We start from the raw sequence: 15,045 nt of genomic DNA on the forward strand, positions 1-15,045 counted from the left end.
GAAGCTGAGAGTAAATGTGAATAAGAGCAGGGTTATTAGGTCCAGTAGGGTTGAGGGACAAGTCAATTGGGACGTAAGTTTGAATGGAGAAAAACTGGAGGAAGCGAAGTGTTTTAGATATCTGGGAGTGGATTTGGCAGCGGATGGAACCATGGAAGCGGAAGTGAATCATAGGGTGGGGGAGGGGGTGAAAGTTCTGGGAGCGTTGAAGAATGTGTGGAAGTCGAGAATATTAAGTCGGAAAGCAAAAATGGGTATGTTTGAAGGAATAGTGGTTCCAACAATGTTATATGGTTGCGAGGCATGGGCCATAGATAGAGTTGTGTGGAGGAGGGTGGATGTGCTGGAAATGAGATGTTTGAGGACAATATGTGGTGTGAGGTGGTTTGATCGAGTAAGTAATAATAGGGTAAGAGAGATGTGTGGTAATAAAAAGAGTGTGGTTGAGAGAGCATAAGAGGGTGTTTTGAAATGGTTTGGTCACATGGAGAGAATGAGTGATGAAAGATTGACCAAGAGGATATACGTGTCAGAGATGGAGGGAACGAGAAGTGAGACCAAATTGCAGGTGGAAAGATGGAGTGAAAAAGATTTTGAGTGATCGGGGCCTGAACTTGGAGGAGGGTGAAAGGCGTGCAAGGAATAGAGTGAATTGGAACGATGTGGTATACCGGGGTCGACGTGCTGTCAATGGATTGAACCAGGGCATGTGAAGCGTCTGGGGTAAACGATAGAAAGTTGTGTGGGGCCTGGATGTGGAAAGGGAGCTGTTGTTTCGGTGCATTATTACATGACAGCTAGAGACTGAGTGTGAACGAATGTGGCCTTTGGTGTCTTTTCCTAGTGCTGCCTCGCGCACATGTAGGGGGAGGGGGTTGGTATTTCATGTGTGGCGGAGTGGCGATGGGAATGAATAAAGGCAGACAGTATGAATTATGTATATGAGTATATATGTATATGTCTGTGTGTGTGTATATATATATATATATACGTTGAGATGTATAGGTATGTATATTTGCGTGTGTGGACGTGTACGTATATACATGTGTATGTGGGTGGGTTGGGCCATTCTTTCGTCTGTTTCCTTGCGCTACCTCGCTAACGCGAGAGACAGCGACAAAGCAAAATAAATAAATAAATAGATAATTAGAAATAGAGATTGTTCTCACCGAATACCACTTTTGGTTGACGCTATATTCAGCAGTGATAGGAAAGTAAAGTAAGGGGTGATGTCTTGCTCATTGTTAATGCTTACCTTGATCCTGTGCAGAAAAAATTGAGTGGATTTGTATAGAATTCGAAGATGAATTCCTAAGAAATAAAACTATGTATCACTTAGAGAACTATTACCTAACAGATTGCTCTCAGTATGGTTTTTGACAAAATCCCTGTGGTCTGAGAAATCCGCTTGATTACTCTTATGATCAATAGGAATAATGAAAGTAAACGATTCGTGTTATCTTTAGAAATGTTTGAAAACCACATGATAAAGTTCTACGTCAAAGGTTAGGATCAAAAGTTAAATGCTATGGTATAGATGTGGTTGTATTCTGTGGTTAGGATATTGGTTGACTGGCCGTAAACAGAGAGAAGCGACTAATGGTCAAGCCTCAGAATGGTTAGAGATAACACACCCACATCCACACACTGTCTCCGTAGAAACTTTGTGTGTGTGTGTAAAAAGCTGAGTTTGGTATGCCAGATGTCTCTGATATAGTATATCATGTGCAGGAATACAGATATTAGGTTACCAGGAGTTACATTAACAAACATGCTTAAGATGTCTAATTTCAGTTTGATAACAGGCAGAGATACACAGCTATTACAGGTATCAATCATACACTATACTGTACTTGCATTGAATTCATTACTGGAATTAACAAATACAAAATCTATCATACGTCTTTGGTATTCTTTATTGCAAAATTCACTCAGCAGTCAAAACCCATCGACTCTTCCTTCTTTCCTATTGTCTGACACTGCAGAAATCTGGCCATCATGCTCGCGCATGATGGCGCAGACGGGTGCGCCCCGTACAGTAGCCACCTTGGTCCTATGGCCCAGCTGCTGCAAGCCAGCCACGACCTTCTGAAAGATGATAAGAAAGCCTCATTCATTGGGAGAGTCACGTACCACTACTGGCTATCATCCTCTTCATTACATTGATTAAACCTCATGAAAACAAGATCTATCACTTGTGGTGACTTGCATGGCACGGGGCAAAACACATTCCAGTCAAGACCATCTCGGGGTAAGAGGAAAAGACAGAAATTAATCATGGCTCCACGTGTCTGTAAGCCCGTCACGTAAAAGAAGGTTATATGGAGAGGGAAAGAAAGAAGGAAGAGAATTCCACGGTCTCCACACACAAGTTGTGGAAAGCAGCATCCAAATACGTGCCATGGGTCCAAACCTTTGGGTAAGAAACACATGCAGACACTTCACGAGAATAGTGAGCAAGGCAATACCTATAGAAAAGAGAGAGCGAGAGCAGCATCAACATGGCGGGGTACGGAGAGGGAAGGTTGAAGAGAGGTGATGCCAGGAGAATGAGTGGGATGGAAGATTTAATTCCACTCTAGTTAATCGGCAGGTGAAGTGCAAGCCCCACTGTATGTGTGAGCAGTATTCCATACTTGGGCGAATGAACTTCTGTGGATGTGAAATATATGCTCATAAGAAAAATTATGGCACCTGTCAACACTCCAGCTTTTGGGGAATCAGACTTTGTGATACTGATTATGTGGGGTTTCCAGCAGAGAGTGGAGGACATGTTAATGTTATTACAGGGTTGAACTGTGGTGTTTTGATAAAAGAAGGAAAGAAATTATTCCCAGAAAGAGACAGTGGGAGAAAGTGCGTTTTAACACCGTTAAGCTGTACAGGGATATTGCTTCCCACTTTGAGATGCTACACAGGTCTGACCTGAGAGAGGAACTGTGATCAGTATGAAAAAGAGAACGAGTATTGAAGGGAGGACGAATGTAAAAGTGACTTGAAAGTATGTGAATTGGAATTCTCTGCATAAGAGTAAATTGGGTTAGAAGAAGAGAGATCAATTGCTGAGAGAAGAAAGTATGTGACAGAACATAACCCCGAGGCCATCAGTGAAGCAAGGAATTTACACCAATATATCAGTAGACTTAAGCATGAAATCGAAAACAGTCAAGGTAGAGCATAGACGTTTGTTTTGCTTGCATTTGATTTATGCATCAGAAATAGATTCAGACAGGATGAAGCACCATGAAAAATGAGTAGTGACTTGATCCAAAGAAGGAGACCAGGGGATGAGATAATGAATCAAGAGACGTAAGGCTATCTTGATACACTCACTGGTGAAACTCCTTCTTCATACACAATGGTCAGAGGATGTAGTCGGAGGTGGAACCTGTTGGCATGAACAGCTTCCTGGATGTGGCTGCCCAGCCACAAGTGACGCACGGCTACCCAGGCCACGCTCGAGGGGACCCCAGCTCCTCCTGCAGCACCAAGAATCAGGCGAACATCTCCTTCAGCGTCCACGAATACAGCTGGACTCATGAGGGACACGGGACGCTTCCCTGAGGAAAGAGTAAGGAAAGAAAATAGATTTACTCGGAATGACAGAAAAACTGAAATGGACGTAAACATTTTGCATTATCTATAAAGCTGTATATGATAACATTCATGTTTAGAGTGAGAGGGACAATATGATATGAAAAAAACTGCCGTCCATTCCTCACATGATAAACTTTGTCACTTGTCCCGGTTCACAGTGTTCTTGTATAACCGTAGGTGTAGCATGTCTGTGGCTTATTGCTCCCTGATGGTACACTTCACTGAGGGTGTTCTGTTGTGTTCTTGTTCTTCCTTGGTCAGTGTGTGAGGATGGTTCTGTGGCCACGTTTACATAACCATAGCAAACAAGTAACCTTCATCTTCTTTAAATAGTTCATACCTTCGTACAAAGTCGGACCCCTGATGCTGTTATCACTTTCCTCTTAATACAGTTACTTAGAAATGTTCAGTTTTAAAGGTTACACTAACTACCTTATGCGGGTAGAACTGTGTACCTGGGATTTTAACCAAGACAAACAGGAAAGATGATCTTGGCTTCGATCGTTTTCAATGTATTACCCTGAGTCAAGCTGTGACAACGCACTTCTCGTCCCAGGCCTGTTACACGTATTTGGTACTGGTGAATTACAGACGAAACAACAGTAGGTGTGGTGGTAGGGTAGAGTGACTCCCCTGGTAAGGGTCTGCCTTGATCTCCTCACCTGCAGGCTGTCATCATCACCACCATCACATCCTTGAAACCAGCTTCTGGTTCATCATCAGCAGTATAACAAGTCACACTCAGTCACTGCATGTCTTTATACACAGTTTTGAAATGAACGAAATAATGAGTTTCTATTACGAAGCACCAATGATTAGTATTATGTAAATTTCATTATTATTGAACAAGTAGGTTACGTTCTTTTAATATTTAGGAACGCAAAATTATAACCCATTTTGATAAGGCATTTTTGCCTTTACAGACCCGCGACGAATAATCTTATGTGCTTGTTACACAGTATCGTCATCTGTTTGATCCTCAGCCAACAACATCAGACAGTCACGACAACGGTGAAATAAGACAGCCGTCACAACTAGCTGCTGGCGTACAGCTTTGTCTCGTGTGGCGTGACGCCATAAAGATACTCATTTACTAGAAAAAATATCGAGGTCTGAAATACAAGTTAATCGTGTACACTTTAAGGATTTAGAAAGAAACTTATGGTTTGTAAGAGAAGTGAATGTAACTACAGCAGTGATTTGAGCAGAATGTGAGTTTGCATTGGAAAAGGAATGCACAAGGGAGGAAATGGTTCTTCATTTGAGCTAAACTATACCACATCTGCTGCAGTAGTCCACACAGGAGCAACAGTAACCACTTGACATCTTATGTCTCGCGTGACCTGGAGACCAGAGTGACTGACCTGGTCTGATGAGGTTGGAAGGTGAGGAAGGGTCGTCCTGGTGGTGGCAGGCGACATCCGCTGACCAGAAGTCTCTCATAGCGTCATTCAGGACGATGCCAGTCGCCGTGGAGCGGAGCCCAGCTCCCAGGCTGAGGCGGGAAAGGTCGGTTAACTCCAAGATTACAAAGGGACGACCCTTGAGCACGACGGCACGACTCTTGGGTAAGATGGCCTTGTGCTGAAGATCGTACAGCCGTGCTCAAGAAGTAAGACACACACACACACACACACACGCATATATATATATATATATATATATATATATATATATATATATATATATATATATATATATATATATATATATAGTCGTATATGCTTTTTCATGTGACGTTGAATGGGTCACTTTCTCCCCTTAGCAACCTTCAAGTTAGAGGCCTAAGGAATGTGAAGACCGATCATGGAATTACTTTTGGAGTTCCCATATTGTCTCAATATGACCAGCTCCATTACCTCAAATTTCTCAATACATTCACACGCAGTATATATGCGGTAAAGATTTAAGAGCATTATCATGTAAGTCATATGTGGTTGTAGACAATATTATCATAATACAGAGTCAAGTTGTACACATGAACGGTGTGTACCGCTGGTAGTAAACCTCACACCCGTGCAGAGACAACTTGGTGCATAATTCACCACACCAACTGTGACGGAGAGCCTCTTACGGCGAGCCGATGGTGCTGGTGACGGCCAGGGCGTCACCGTTGGGGGCCAACAAGGAGAGCTGGACGCCCTCACCGACCCGGCCGTCCTCCTCCCGGCCAGCAAACAACAGGGCACCGAAGCCCTCACAGTCCTCCACTACGGTGCCGTCGTCCCGGATCCCACGGGCGACGTGACCAGCAAAGGCGTCAGAGGTCAAGTTGCGGGTTAGCTAAAAGTAAGAAGACCTTGTGTTATCAGTTGGTGTCGCAAGGTAAAGTTAGATTGCAAGATTGAAGAAAGATTCCTGTAATATGTGAATATAAAACCAACTAAATGTAGTTCCAGCAAATACATGATACAACTTTATCATTTCCCTGGTGACGTCTGAATTGCGATTATAAGCTAAGGAAATATTCATACCACACCCTGCGCTACACTGACCATGGGTGTAGAATTACTGAGAGCAACGGGACAAAGAAAACGGAGAGGTTTGGACTGGACACAAGAAGCTGATGGTCAGCACTACTGGACTGAAAACAAGAAGCTGAGGGTCATCACTACTGGACTGGACACAAGAAGCGGAGGGTTACCACTACTGGACTGGACACGAGAAGTGGAAAGTTAACACTGCTGGACTGGACAAAAGAAGCTAATAGCACCAGTGGACTGGAATCAAGAAGCGGAGGGTCATCACTACTGGAGTGGACACAAGAAGCGGAGGGTCATCACCACTGGACTAGACACAAGAAGCGGAAGTTCAGCACTACTGGACTGGACACAAGAAGAGGAAGGTCGCCACTACCGGACTGGACACAAGAAGCGGAGGTTCAGCACTACTAGGCTGGATGCAAGAAGCAGAAGCTCAGCACTAATGAACTGGACACAAGATGCAGAAGGTCAGCACTACTGGACTAGACACAAGAAGCGGAAGGACAGCATTACCGGACTGGACACTAGAAGCGGGGGATCAGCGCTATTTGACTGGACGTGAGAAGCGGAGGCTCAGCACCTCTGAAATGGACAGAAGCGGAAGGTCAGCACTACTGGACTAGACACAAGAAGGCGAAGGACAGCACTACCGGACTTAAAACAGGAAGTAGAGGGTCAGTACTACTGAACTGGAGACAAGAAGCGGAAGGTCAGCACTATTGGACTGGATAAAAGAAGCGGAAGGTCAGTACTACCGGACTGGACACAAGAAGCGGAGGATCAGCACTAGTGAACTGGACACAAGTAGCGGAAGGGCAGCTTTACCGGACTGGACACAATAAGCGGAGGGTCATTACTACTGGTGTGGACACAAGAAGCGGAGGGTGAGCACTACTGAACTACTGAACCGGACATAAGAGGCGGAGGGTCATTACTATTGAACTAGACACAAGAAGCAGAGGGTCAGTACTACTGGAATGGACACAAGACGAGGAGGGACATCACTACTGAACTGGACATAAGGAGTGAAGGGTCAGCAGTACTGACCTAGACACAAGAAGCGGAGGGTCAGCACTACTAAACTGGACACAAGAAGCGGAGGGTCAGCAGTAATGAACTAGACACAAGAAGCGGAGGGTCAGCACTAGTAAATTGGACGCAAGAAGCAGCGGGTCATCTCTAATGAACTGGACACAAGAAGCGGAGGGTCAGTGCTACTGAAATGGACACAAGAAGCGGAGGGTCAGCAGTATTAAACTGGACACAAGAAGCGGAAGGTCAGCACTACTAAATTGGACATAAGAAGCGGAGGATCAGCACTACTGGACAAGACACAAGAAGCGGAGGTTAGCACTACTGAATTAGGCACAAGAAGCGGAGGGTTAGCAGTACTGGACAGGACACGGGAAGTGGAGGGTCATCACTACTGAACTGGGCACAAGAAGCGGAGGGTCAGTACTACCGAAATGGACACAAGAAGCGGAGGGTCACTATTACTGGACTGGACATAAGGAGCGGTGGGTCATCATTAATGAACTAAACACACGAAACGGTGGGTCATCATTACTGAACTTGACACAAGAAGTGGAGTGTCAGCACTACTAGACTGGACACAAGAAGCGGAGGGTCAGCACTACTGAACTGGACACAAGAAGTGGAAGGTCAGGACTGCTGGATTAGACCAAAGAAGCGGAGGGTCAGCGCTACTAGACTGGACACAAGAAGCGGAGGGTCAGCACTACTGGACTTGAAACAAGAAGCAGAAGTTCAGCACTACTAATTTGGGAACAAGAAGCGGAGTGTCAGCACTACTAAACTGGACACAAGAAGTGGAGGGTCATCACTACTGGACTGGGCACAAGAAGCTGAGTGTCAGCAATACTGGACTGGACACAAGAAGCGGAGGCTCAGCGCTACTGGACTGGACGCAAGAAGCAGTGGATCAGCAGTATTGAACTAGACACAAGAAGCAGAGGGTCATCACTAATGAAATGGACACAAGAAGGGAAGGGTCATCACGATTGAACTGGACACAAGAAACGGAAGGTCATCACTATTGAACTGGACACAAGAAGCGGAAGGTCATCACTATTGAACTGGACACAAGAAGCGGAAGGTCATCACTACTGAACTGGACACAAGAAGATGAGGATGAGTAATACTGGACTGGACAGAGAAAGCGGACGGTCGTCACTACTAGAATGTATACAAGAAGCGGAGGGTCAACACTACTGGACTGGACACAAGAAGTGGAGGGTCAGTATTACTGGACTGGACACAAGAAGCGGAAGTTTAGCACTACTGGACTAGAAACGAGAAGCGGAGGGTCATCACTACTCTCCTGGACATAACAAGCCGAGGGTCAGCATTACTGGACTGGACACAAAAAACGGAAGGTGAGCAGTACTTAACTGTTGCTATTTGAAGAGATTTGTATTCCTTTGTGTGTGTATATATATATATATATATATATATATATATATATATATATATATATATATATATATATATATATATATATATATATATTAGGGGTAAAATATATGAAGGAAATATTTGACCTGTTCCATGACTTCTCACAAAATAGGTACTTGACACAATCCTCCATGACAATGACATAACTAGTCGCTAAGCTAGGTTTACTCACAAAGGCTTCCTCTATAAAACCATTAGTTCTGCAATGGAGTCCCCAAAGGAGCACTTCTTTCTCCAACTCTCCTCAGTTCTGTCCTACATGACCTCCCATTACTTCCCGCAGACAGCAGTAGGAAGGACCTCACAATCACATCACTACACCCTAACACCACGGCAGCAGCAACGCTGCGTCATACGACAGGAATAATAGCTCACCCAGAACAGAATGCTCGCTACTCCGCCGAAGTCTTCTGTCACCCTTTTGATCCCAGACAGACACAAATCCAACCCCGATCCTCCCGTCAAGGTGAATGAATGGTTAATTGCTCCCTCTCAACAAAACTCTAACACATGACATTCATCCCCATACCAGAAACATTGACACAATAACAGTAAAGGTAGTACTCTCAGAACATATACGGGAACCAGATTGGGAGAAGAAAAAGAATCCCTTAGTATCCTCTACAAATAATTCATACGCTCCACCCTAAACTATGCCTCCCCATGCCTGGTCACCCATCCCGTCAAAATCAATTATCACCAAGCCCCAACCAAATAAAGCAGAACACTCAAAATAATCACAGGCTGATTAGCAACCACAAACACTCACCATATATACAATGAAACGAAAATCCTCCTAATGCATTTCCACCTCAATATGCTCACCACTCAGTTCTTTGGAACAGCACTAAAACCCTTCCCATCCAAATCACTTCATAACTAACCACTAAACCCCAGTTGGAAATAAAAAGGTTAGCCCTGTTTCACATTTTGATAACATGTGCTCACGGATCCTCTCACCCCAACAAACACAACATTGAAAAAAACATGTACATACAGAAATGACCCGACAGGCATTAAATGACCACCTCACAGCAAATTTTAAACATCATCTCATCCGACATACTCTCGTCTAAAACTACACTCACTAAACATACACGAGTTACACTTTTCTCGTCTGCCCACACTGCCACTGGTGGTAGCTCAGCCTTGAATCTGTAGGAGGCTCATAAGAGAGTCTTGGAGTTCTATAATATACAGTAGCTATATATTGATAATGGTAATGTGTGTGTGTGTGTGTATGTGTGTGTGTGTGTGTGTGTGTGTGTGTGTGTGTGTGTGTGTGTGTGTGTGTGTGTGTGCGCGCGTGTGTGTGTGTGTATGTGTGTGTGTGTGTGTGTGTGCGTGTGCGTGTGTGTGTGTGTGTGTGTGTGTACATACATAGGATTAAAGACATAGTACATACATATAAGGTTAAGAGACGGGGATGGGTTGGGCTCCCGGGGAGGGTGACAGGAGAGTACGACTCTCTCCGCGTAACACAAATAGTAATCGTTGCTCCATATCGAGACAACATCCAGGTCAACCCGGGTCTTACCTCATCATCTGCCAACCCTGTGGTCATGGTGCGGGCCAGCTTGATGGCCTCGGCCACACGATGCTGGGTCAGGACAATATTCCGGTCGTTCACACTGTCACTGGTGAGGTCGAACTCGTCCAGGATGTTGAGGATGAGGGCCAAGGTTAGGCCAGAGCCGGGTGGCGGCACTGAGTACATGGTGAAGCCGCCGTGTTGCAGGTCCACTCTCACAGCCTCCCTCCACTCCGCTCTTTAAAGGTTCATAGCAGACCACAGGTACCATACAATGTAACGAGAGATGAACGTATAGTAGTAGGTAAACTTGTAATGAGAGATGAAAGTTCAGTGAGAGGTGAGCGTGCAGTGAGAGAAGAAAATGTAAAAGGAGGTAAACGTGAAGGCGAACGTTTAGCGAGAGATGGACGTATGGTGGGAGGTAAAGTTTTAGCGAGAGCTGAACGTTTAATGGGAGGTGAACGTAGAGCGCGAGAAGGTATAATAGAAAGTGAACGTTTAGCGAAAGACAGATATGTAGTGATAGGTGAACGTAGCGAGAGATGAACGCGTAGTGTGAGGTGAACGTATAATGATAGGAGAACGTAGCGAGAGATGAACGCGTAGTGAGAGGTGAACGTATAATGAGCGGTGAACGTATAGCGAGAGACGAACGCATAACGACAGGTGATCATCCATCATACACGTAATAAACTACGCCTTACGTCCTCAGACCTCTCGCAGTTAATGATATACCTTGAACAAAAACCTAAGACTAAGTTCTATATTCATGCGCGAATATTTCATGGGATCATTACAGGAAGCACCACTGACACAGAATAACAGATTTATGCAGTTAGGAAGCAGTGCAAAGTCGACCCTTACCTATAGTTTCGGAGATCCTCCTCCGTCAGCACTCCACCCAGGTCCTGCACGTCTTGGACCAGTTCTCTGAGCAGATGACCCGTGTAAAGGGCGTCAGGCTCCTGCTGGATGGCTCTCAGAGTTTTGGCCAGCTGCGGCCGCCTCAGCCTCTCTCCCTCTTGGTACACGTGTCCAGTCTCAGGGTTGATGAACACACTGGTGGTGGATGTATGCTGTTATTGATGAACACACTGGTGGTGGATATATGCTGTTATTGATGATGATATGACTGGTGGTGGATGTATACTGTTATTGACGATGGTACGACTGGTGGTGGAGGTATGCTGTTATTGATGATGGTATCAGGAAAAAGTCTGAGAGAGAAGTGTGAGTGGACTAGCTGGCGATACCAGAAATGGGGATGATGCTGGACTAGCGGTAGTTCCTGCCACCAGTGGCAGGGCCCGGCCAGCCAGCCCAGCGGGACGGCCGTGCTCAGTGGTATTATGTAGTGTGGTCGTAAGGTGCACCATAAGAGGATGTGGCTCGTACCGTAAGAGGATGTGGCTCGTACCGTAAGAGGATGTGGCTGATACCATAAGAGCATGTGGCTGGTACTGTAAGAGGATGTGGCTTGTACTACAAGAGGATATGGCTGGTACCATAAGAGGATGTGGCTCCTACTGTAAGAGGATGTGGCTCGTACCATGAGAGGATGTGGCTTGTACCGTAAGAGGATATGGCTCGCATCATAAGGGGATGTGGCTCGTACCATAAGAGGATGTTGCTCGTACCGTAAAAGGATGTGGCTTGTACCATAAGAAGGTGTGGCCCTTACCGTAAGAGGTTGTGGCTCGTACCACGAGATGTGGCTCGTACAATGAGATGATGTGGCTCTTACCGTAAGAGGATGTGGCTCGTACCGTAAGAGGATGTGTCTGGTACCATGAGAGGATGTTGATGGTATCATGAGAGGATGTGTCTCTTACCGTAAGAGGATGTGGCTCGGACCATAAGAGGATCTGGCTCGTATCATGAGAGGATGTATCTCGTACCATAAGAGGATGTGTCTCGTACCATAAGGGGATGTAGCTCGTATCATAGAAATGAAACCTGGTTTTGTAACACTTTCAGTCTGGTCGTTGTGAACTGCTATTGAGTCTGTAGTGACCAAAGGTCACCTTAATGATGTCGCCATTGACCTTATCTGACCTAATAATCTACGGAAAAATGTGTTTGGAGGCCCATCCTACACATCTGCACCTGCAGTATTAATTTCTCACACCCACATTCGATGTCGACGATAGCAGACCAAGAAGCACCGCTCCTACGGATTTAAGAACGGGCCGCCAACAGGCAAAGGCCCGTGTCGGACCAAGCAGAGGTCCGACGATCTTAAAACAAACAAACGCAGCTCGCCAGGCATGCAGTTGATTCACCACTGAAGTCTTGGCGATATGAGCCCAGACTCAAGCCGCCTCTTGAAATTTCATCTTCCTGGCTGGTTTCATTGTGGTGACTCATCTCCGACGTCCACCTTCGGCGGGAATGGCATGGGACATCGCCTCCGCCCGTCACGAGCAGCAGCTGTAGTAACAAGGGACCTACGGCCACGCCCGCGGCACTCCTGCATCCCTAGCGCCTCCTCAGGAACTTCCTGCAACCCAAGCACAGATTGGCAGTCGCCGCACACTCTAAGAGCCTCCTGCTTCCCTATCACAAATCGGCAGCCGCCGCACACTCTAGGAGCCTCGATACGTGCCACACCCTCCTCTTCCTCCTACAGGGGCTTCAAGTCACTTCGGCAGCTTCGTACTACCCCACATGGTCCTGCTTCATCTGACGCTTTACCCTCACCAGCATCACTGGACCCCTGCCAAGGCTGTCTCGTATTGCTCGACCTACCTTGATTGACCTCTTCACCATAATCCTGCACCTCCAGTAGCCCATTGCCCTCTGCTACCTCACCTTGTACATCATATCCACAAAAACAATGTTGTTGTTTGACGTGTTTCCGTGCCGCCCTTTTAGACTTACCACTCCAATAAACCCTACCAGAACTCCCGCCAAAAGTACCCATATCAATCCAAGCCCACATGATCACTGTTGATGCTGGTGTGTGTCTTATGGAACTTGTCTGGAGTGCGGTCCCATTAGGCGGCCTGTTTGTGTGTGTGTGTGTGTGTGTGTGTGTGTGTGTGTGTGTGTGTGTGTGTGTGTGTGTGTGTGTAATGAATCACATGTGGTTTTCTATTTGTACTGTGCGGGGAGTTTTATACTCTTGGGACCTCATCTGTGAATTATCTCTATCATATATCTTAGATTCATGATGTTGTTTGCATCTCCATGGTGTAACGGTTAGCGTTCCTGACCATGACGCACTTACGGGCCGCCCAGGGTTGAGTACATTAGGTTCGGTTCCTGGTTGCGGCAGTCGGTGGGAGTGGGTAAGTTCTGGGAGTGAATGAGGCCTGGTAATGAATGAGGCCTGGCAGTGAGTAAGGAGCTGGGTGGGAGTAGCGCCTGGCGGTGAGCGAGGCCTGGGTGTGAATGAGCCTGGGAGTGAGCGAGACGAGAGAATGAGTTTGCTGACCACATACTGTGTTGGAAAAGTATGTTAATAAAGATAACCCACCTCATGCTAAGTTGGGAGAGTATGTGAGCAGTGTAAACTCACCTCATGCTGGGTTGGGAGAGTATATGAGGAGAGTCGTGCATGAGGGTGCGGGCCATGTCCTGGTGTAGCGTATGTCCCTCCTCACACAGCCTGATGGCCGGCTCCAGCAGCTCTCCCCAGGGGATCTTGCCGCCGAACCTGTGGTACAGTTCCTGGTACCCACGTAGCTCGCCTGGCACCGCCACCGCCAACCCTCCTACTGAGAGATTTACACACGTCACTTGTGACCAATTCATGCCTAAAGCATATATATATATATATATATATATATATATATATATATATATATATATATATATATATATATATATATATATATATATATTTTTTTTTTTTTTTTTTTTGCTTTGTCGCTGTCTCCCGCGTTTGCTAGGTAGCGCAAGGAAACAGACGAAAGAAATGGCCCAACCCACCCCCATACACATGTATATACATACGTCCACACACGCAAATATACATACCTACACAGCTTTCCATGGTTTACCCCAGACGCTTCACATGCTCTGATTCAATCCACTGACAGCACGTCAACCCCGGTATACCACATCGCTCCAATTACTCTATTCCTTGCCCTCCTTTCACCCTCCTGCATGTTCAGGCCTCGATCACACAAAATCTTTTTCACTCCATCTTTCCACCTCCAATTTGGTCTCCCACTTCTCCTCGTTCCCTCCACCTCCGACACATATATCCTCTTGGTCAATCTTTCCTCACTCATTCTCTCCATGTGCCCAAACCATTTCAAAACACCCTCTTCTGCTCTCTCAACCACGCTCTTTTTATTTCCACACATCTCTCTTACCCTTACGTTACTTACTCGATCAAACCACCTCACACCACACATTGTCCTCAAACATCTCATTTCCAGCACATCCACCCTCCTCCGCACAACTCTATCCATAGCCCACGCCTCGCAACCATACAACATTGTTGGAACCACTATTCCTTCAAACATAGCCATTTTTGCTTTCCGAGATAATGTTCTCGACTTCCACACATTCTTCAAGGCTCCCAGGATTTTCGCCCCCTCCCCCACCCTATGATCCATTTCCGCTTCCATGGTTCCATCCGCTGCCAGATCCACTCCCAGATATCTAAAACACTTTACTTCCTCCAGTTTTTCTCCATTCAAACTTACGTCCCGATTGACTTGACCCTCAACCCTACTGTACCTAATTACCTTGCTCTTATTCACATTTACTCTTAACTTTCTTACCTTGCTCTTATTCACATTTACTCTTAACTTTCTTCTTTCACACACTTTACCAAACTCAGTCACCAGCTTCTGCAGTTTCTCACATGAATCAGCCACCAGCGCTCTATCATCAGCGAACAATAACTGACTCACTTCCCAAGCTCTCTTATCCCCAACAGACTTCATACTTGTCCCTCTTTCCAAAACTCTTGCATTCACCTCCCTAACAACCCCATCCATA

The 15,045-nt window shown here is 45.9% G+C and overlaps 1 protein-coding gene across 3 annotated transcripts in view; it reads right to left on the bottom strand.

Moving 5' to 3' along the window:
• Positions 1-1,350: 1,350 nt before the first annotated feature.
• LOC139756922 (scoloptoxin SSD14-like) overlaps positions 1,351-15,045 on the bottom strand; it is a 48,178-nt gene continuing 34,483 nt past the window's right edge. For 2 of the 3 annotated variants that reach the window (XM_071677049.1, XM_071676888.1), the window contains 7 exons: positions 13,610-13,808; positions 10,954-11,148; positions 10,093-10,324; positions 5,672-5,880; positions 4,962-5,092; positions 3,334-3,560; positions 1,355-2,088 (listed from right to left, as the gene is read on the bottom strand). In XM_071677049.1, coding sequence (XP_071533150.1) covers positions 1,939-2,088; positions 3,334-3,560; positions 4,962-5,092; positions 5,672-5,880; positions 10,093-10,324; positions 10,954-11,148; positions 13,610-13,808 — 1,343 coding nt within the window. In that variant the 3' untranslated portion in view covers positions 1,355-1,938. Of the gene's footprint in view, positions 2,089-3,333; positions 3,561-4,961; positions 5,093-5,671; positions 5,881-10,092; positions 10,325-10,953; positions 11,149-13,609; positions 13,809-15,045 lie in introns of all 3 variants that reach the window. The other variant, XM_071676955.1, reaches the window with a different exon arrangement.

The sequence above is a fragment of the Panulirus ornatus genome, chromosome 1 (assembly GCF_036320965.1).
Source record: "Panulirus ornatus isolate Po-2019 chromosome 1, ASM3632096v1, whole genome shotgun sequence".
Taxonomy (NCBI): Eukaryota; Metazoa; Arthropoda; class Malacostraca; order Decapoda; family Palinuridae; genus Panulirus; species Panulirus ornatus.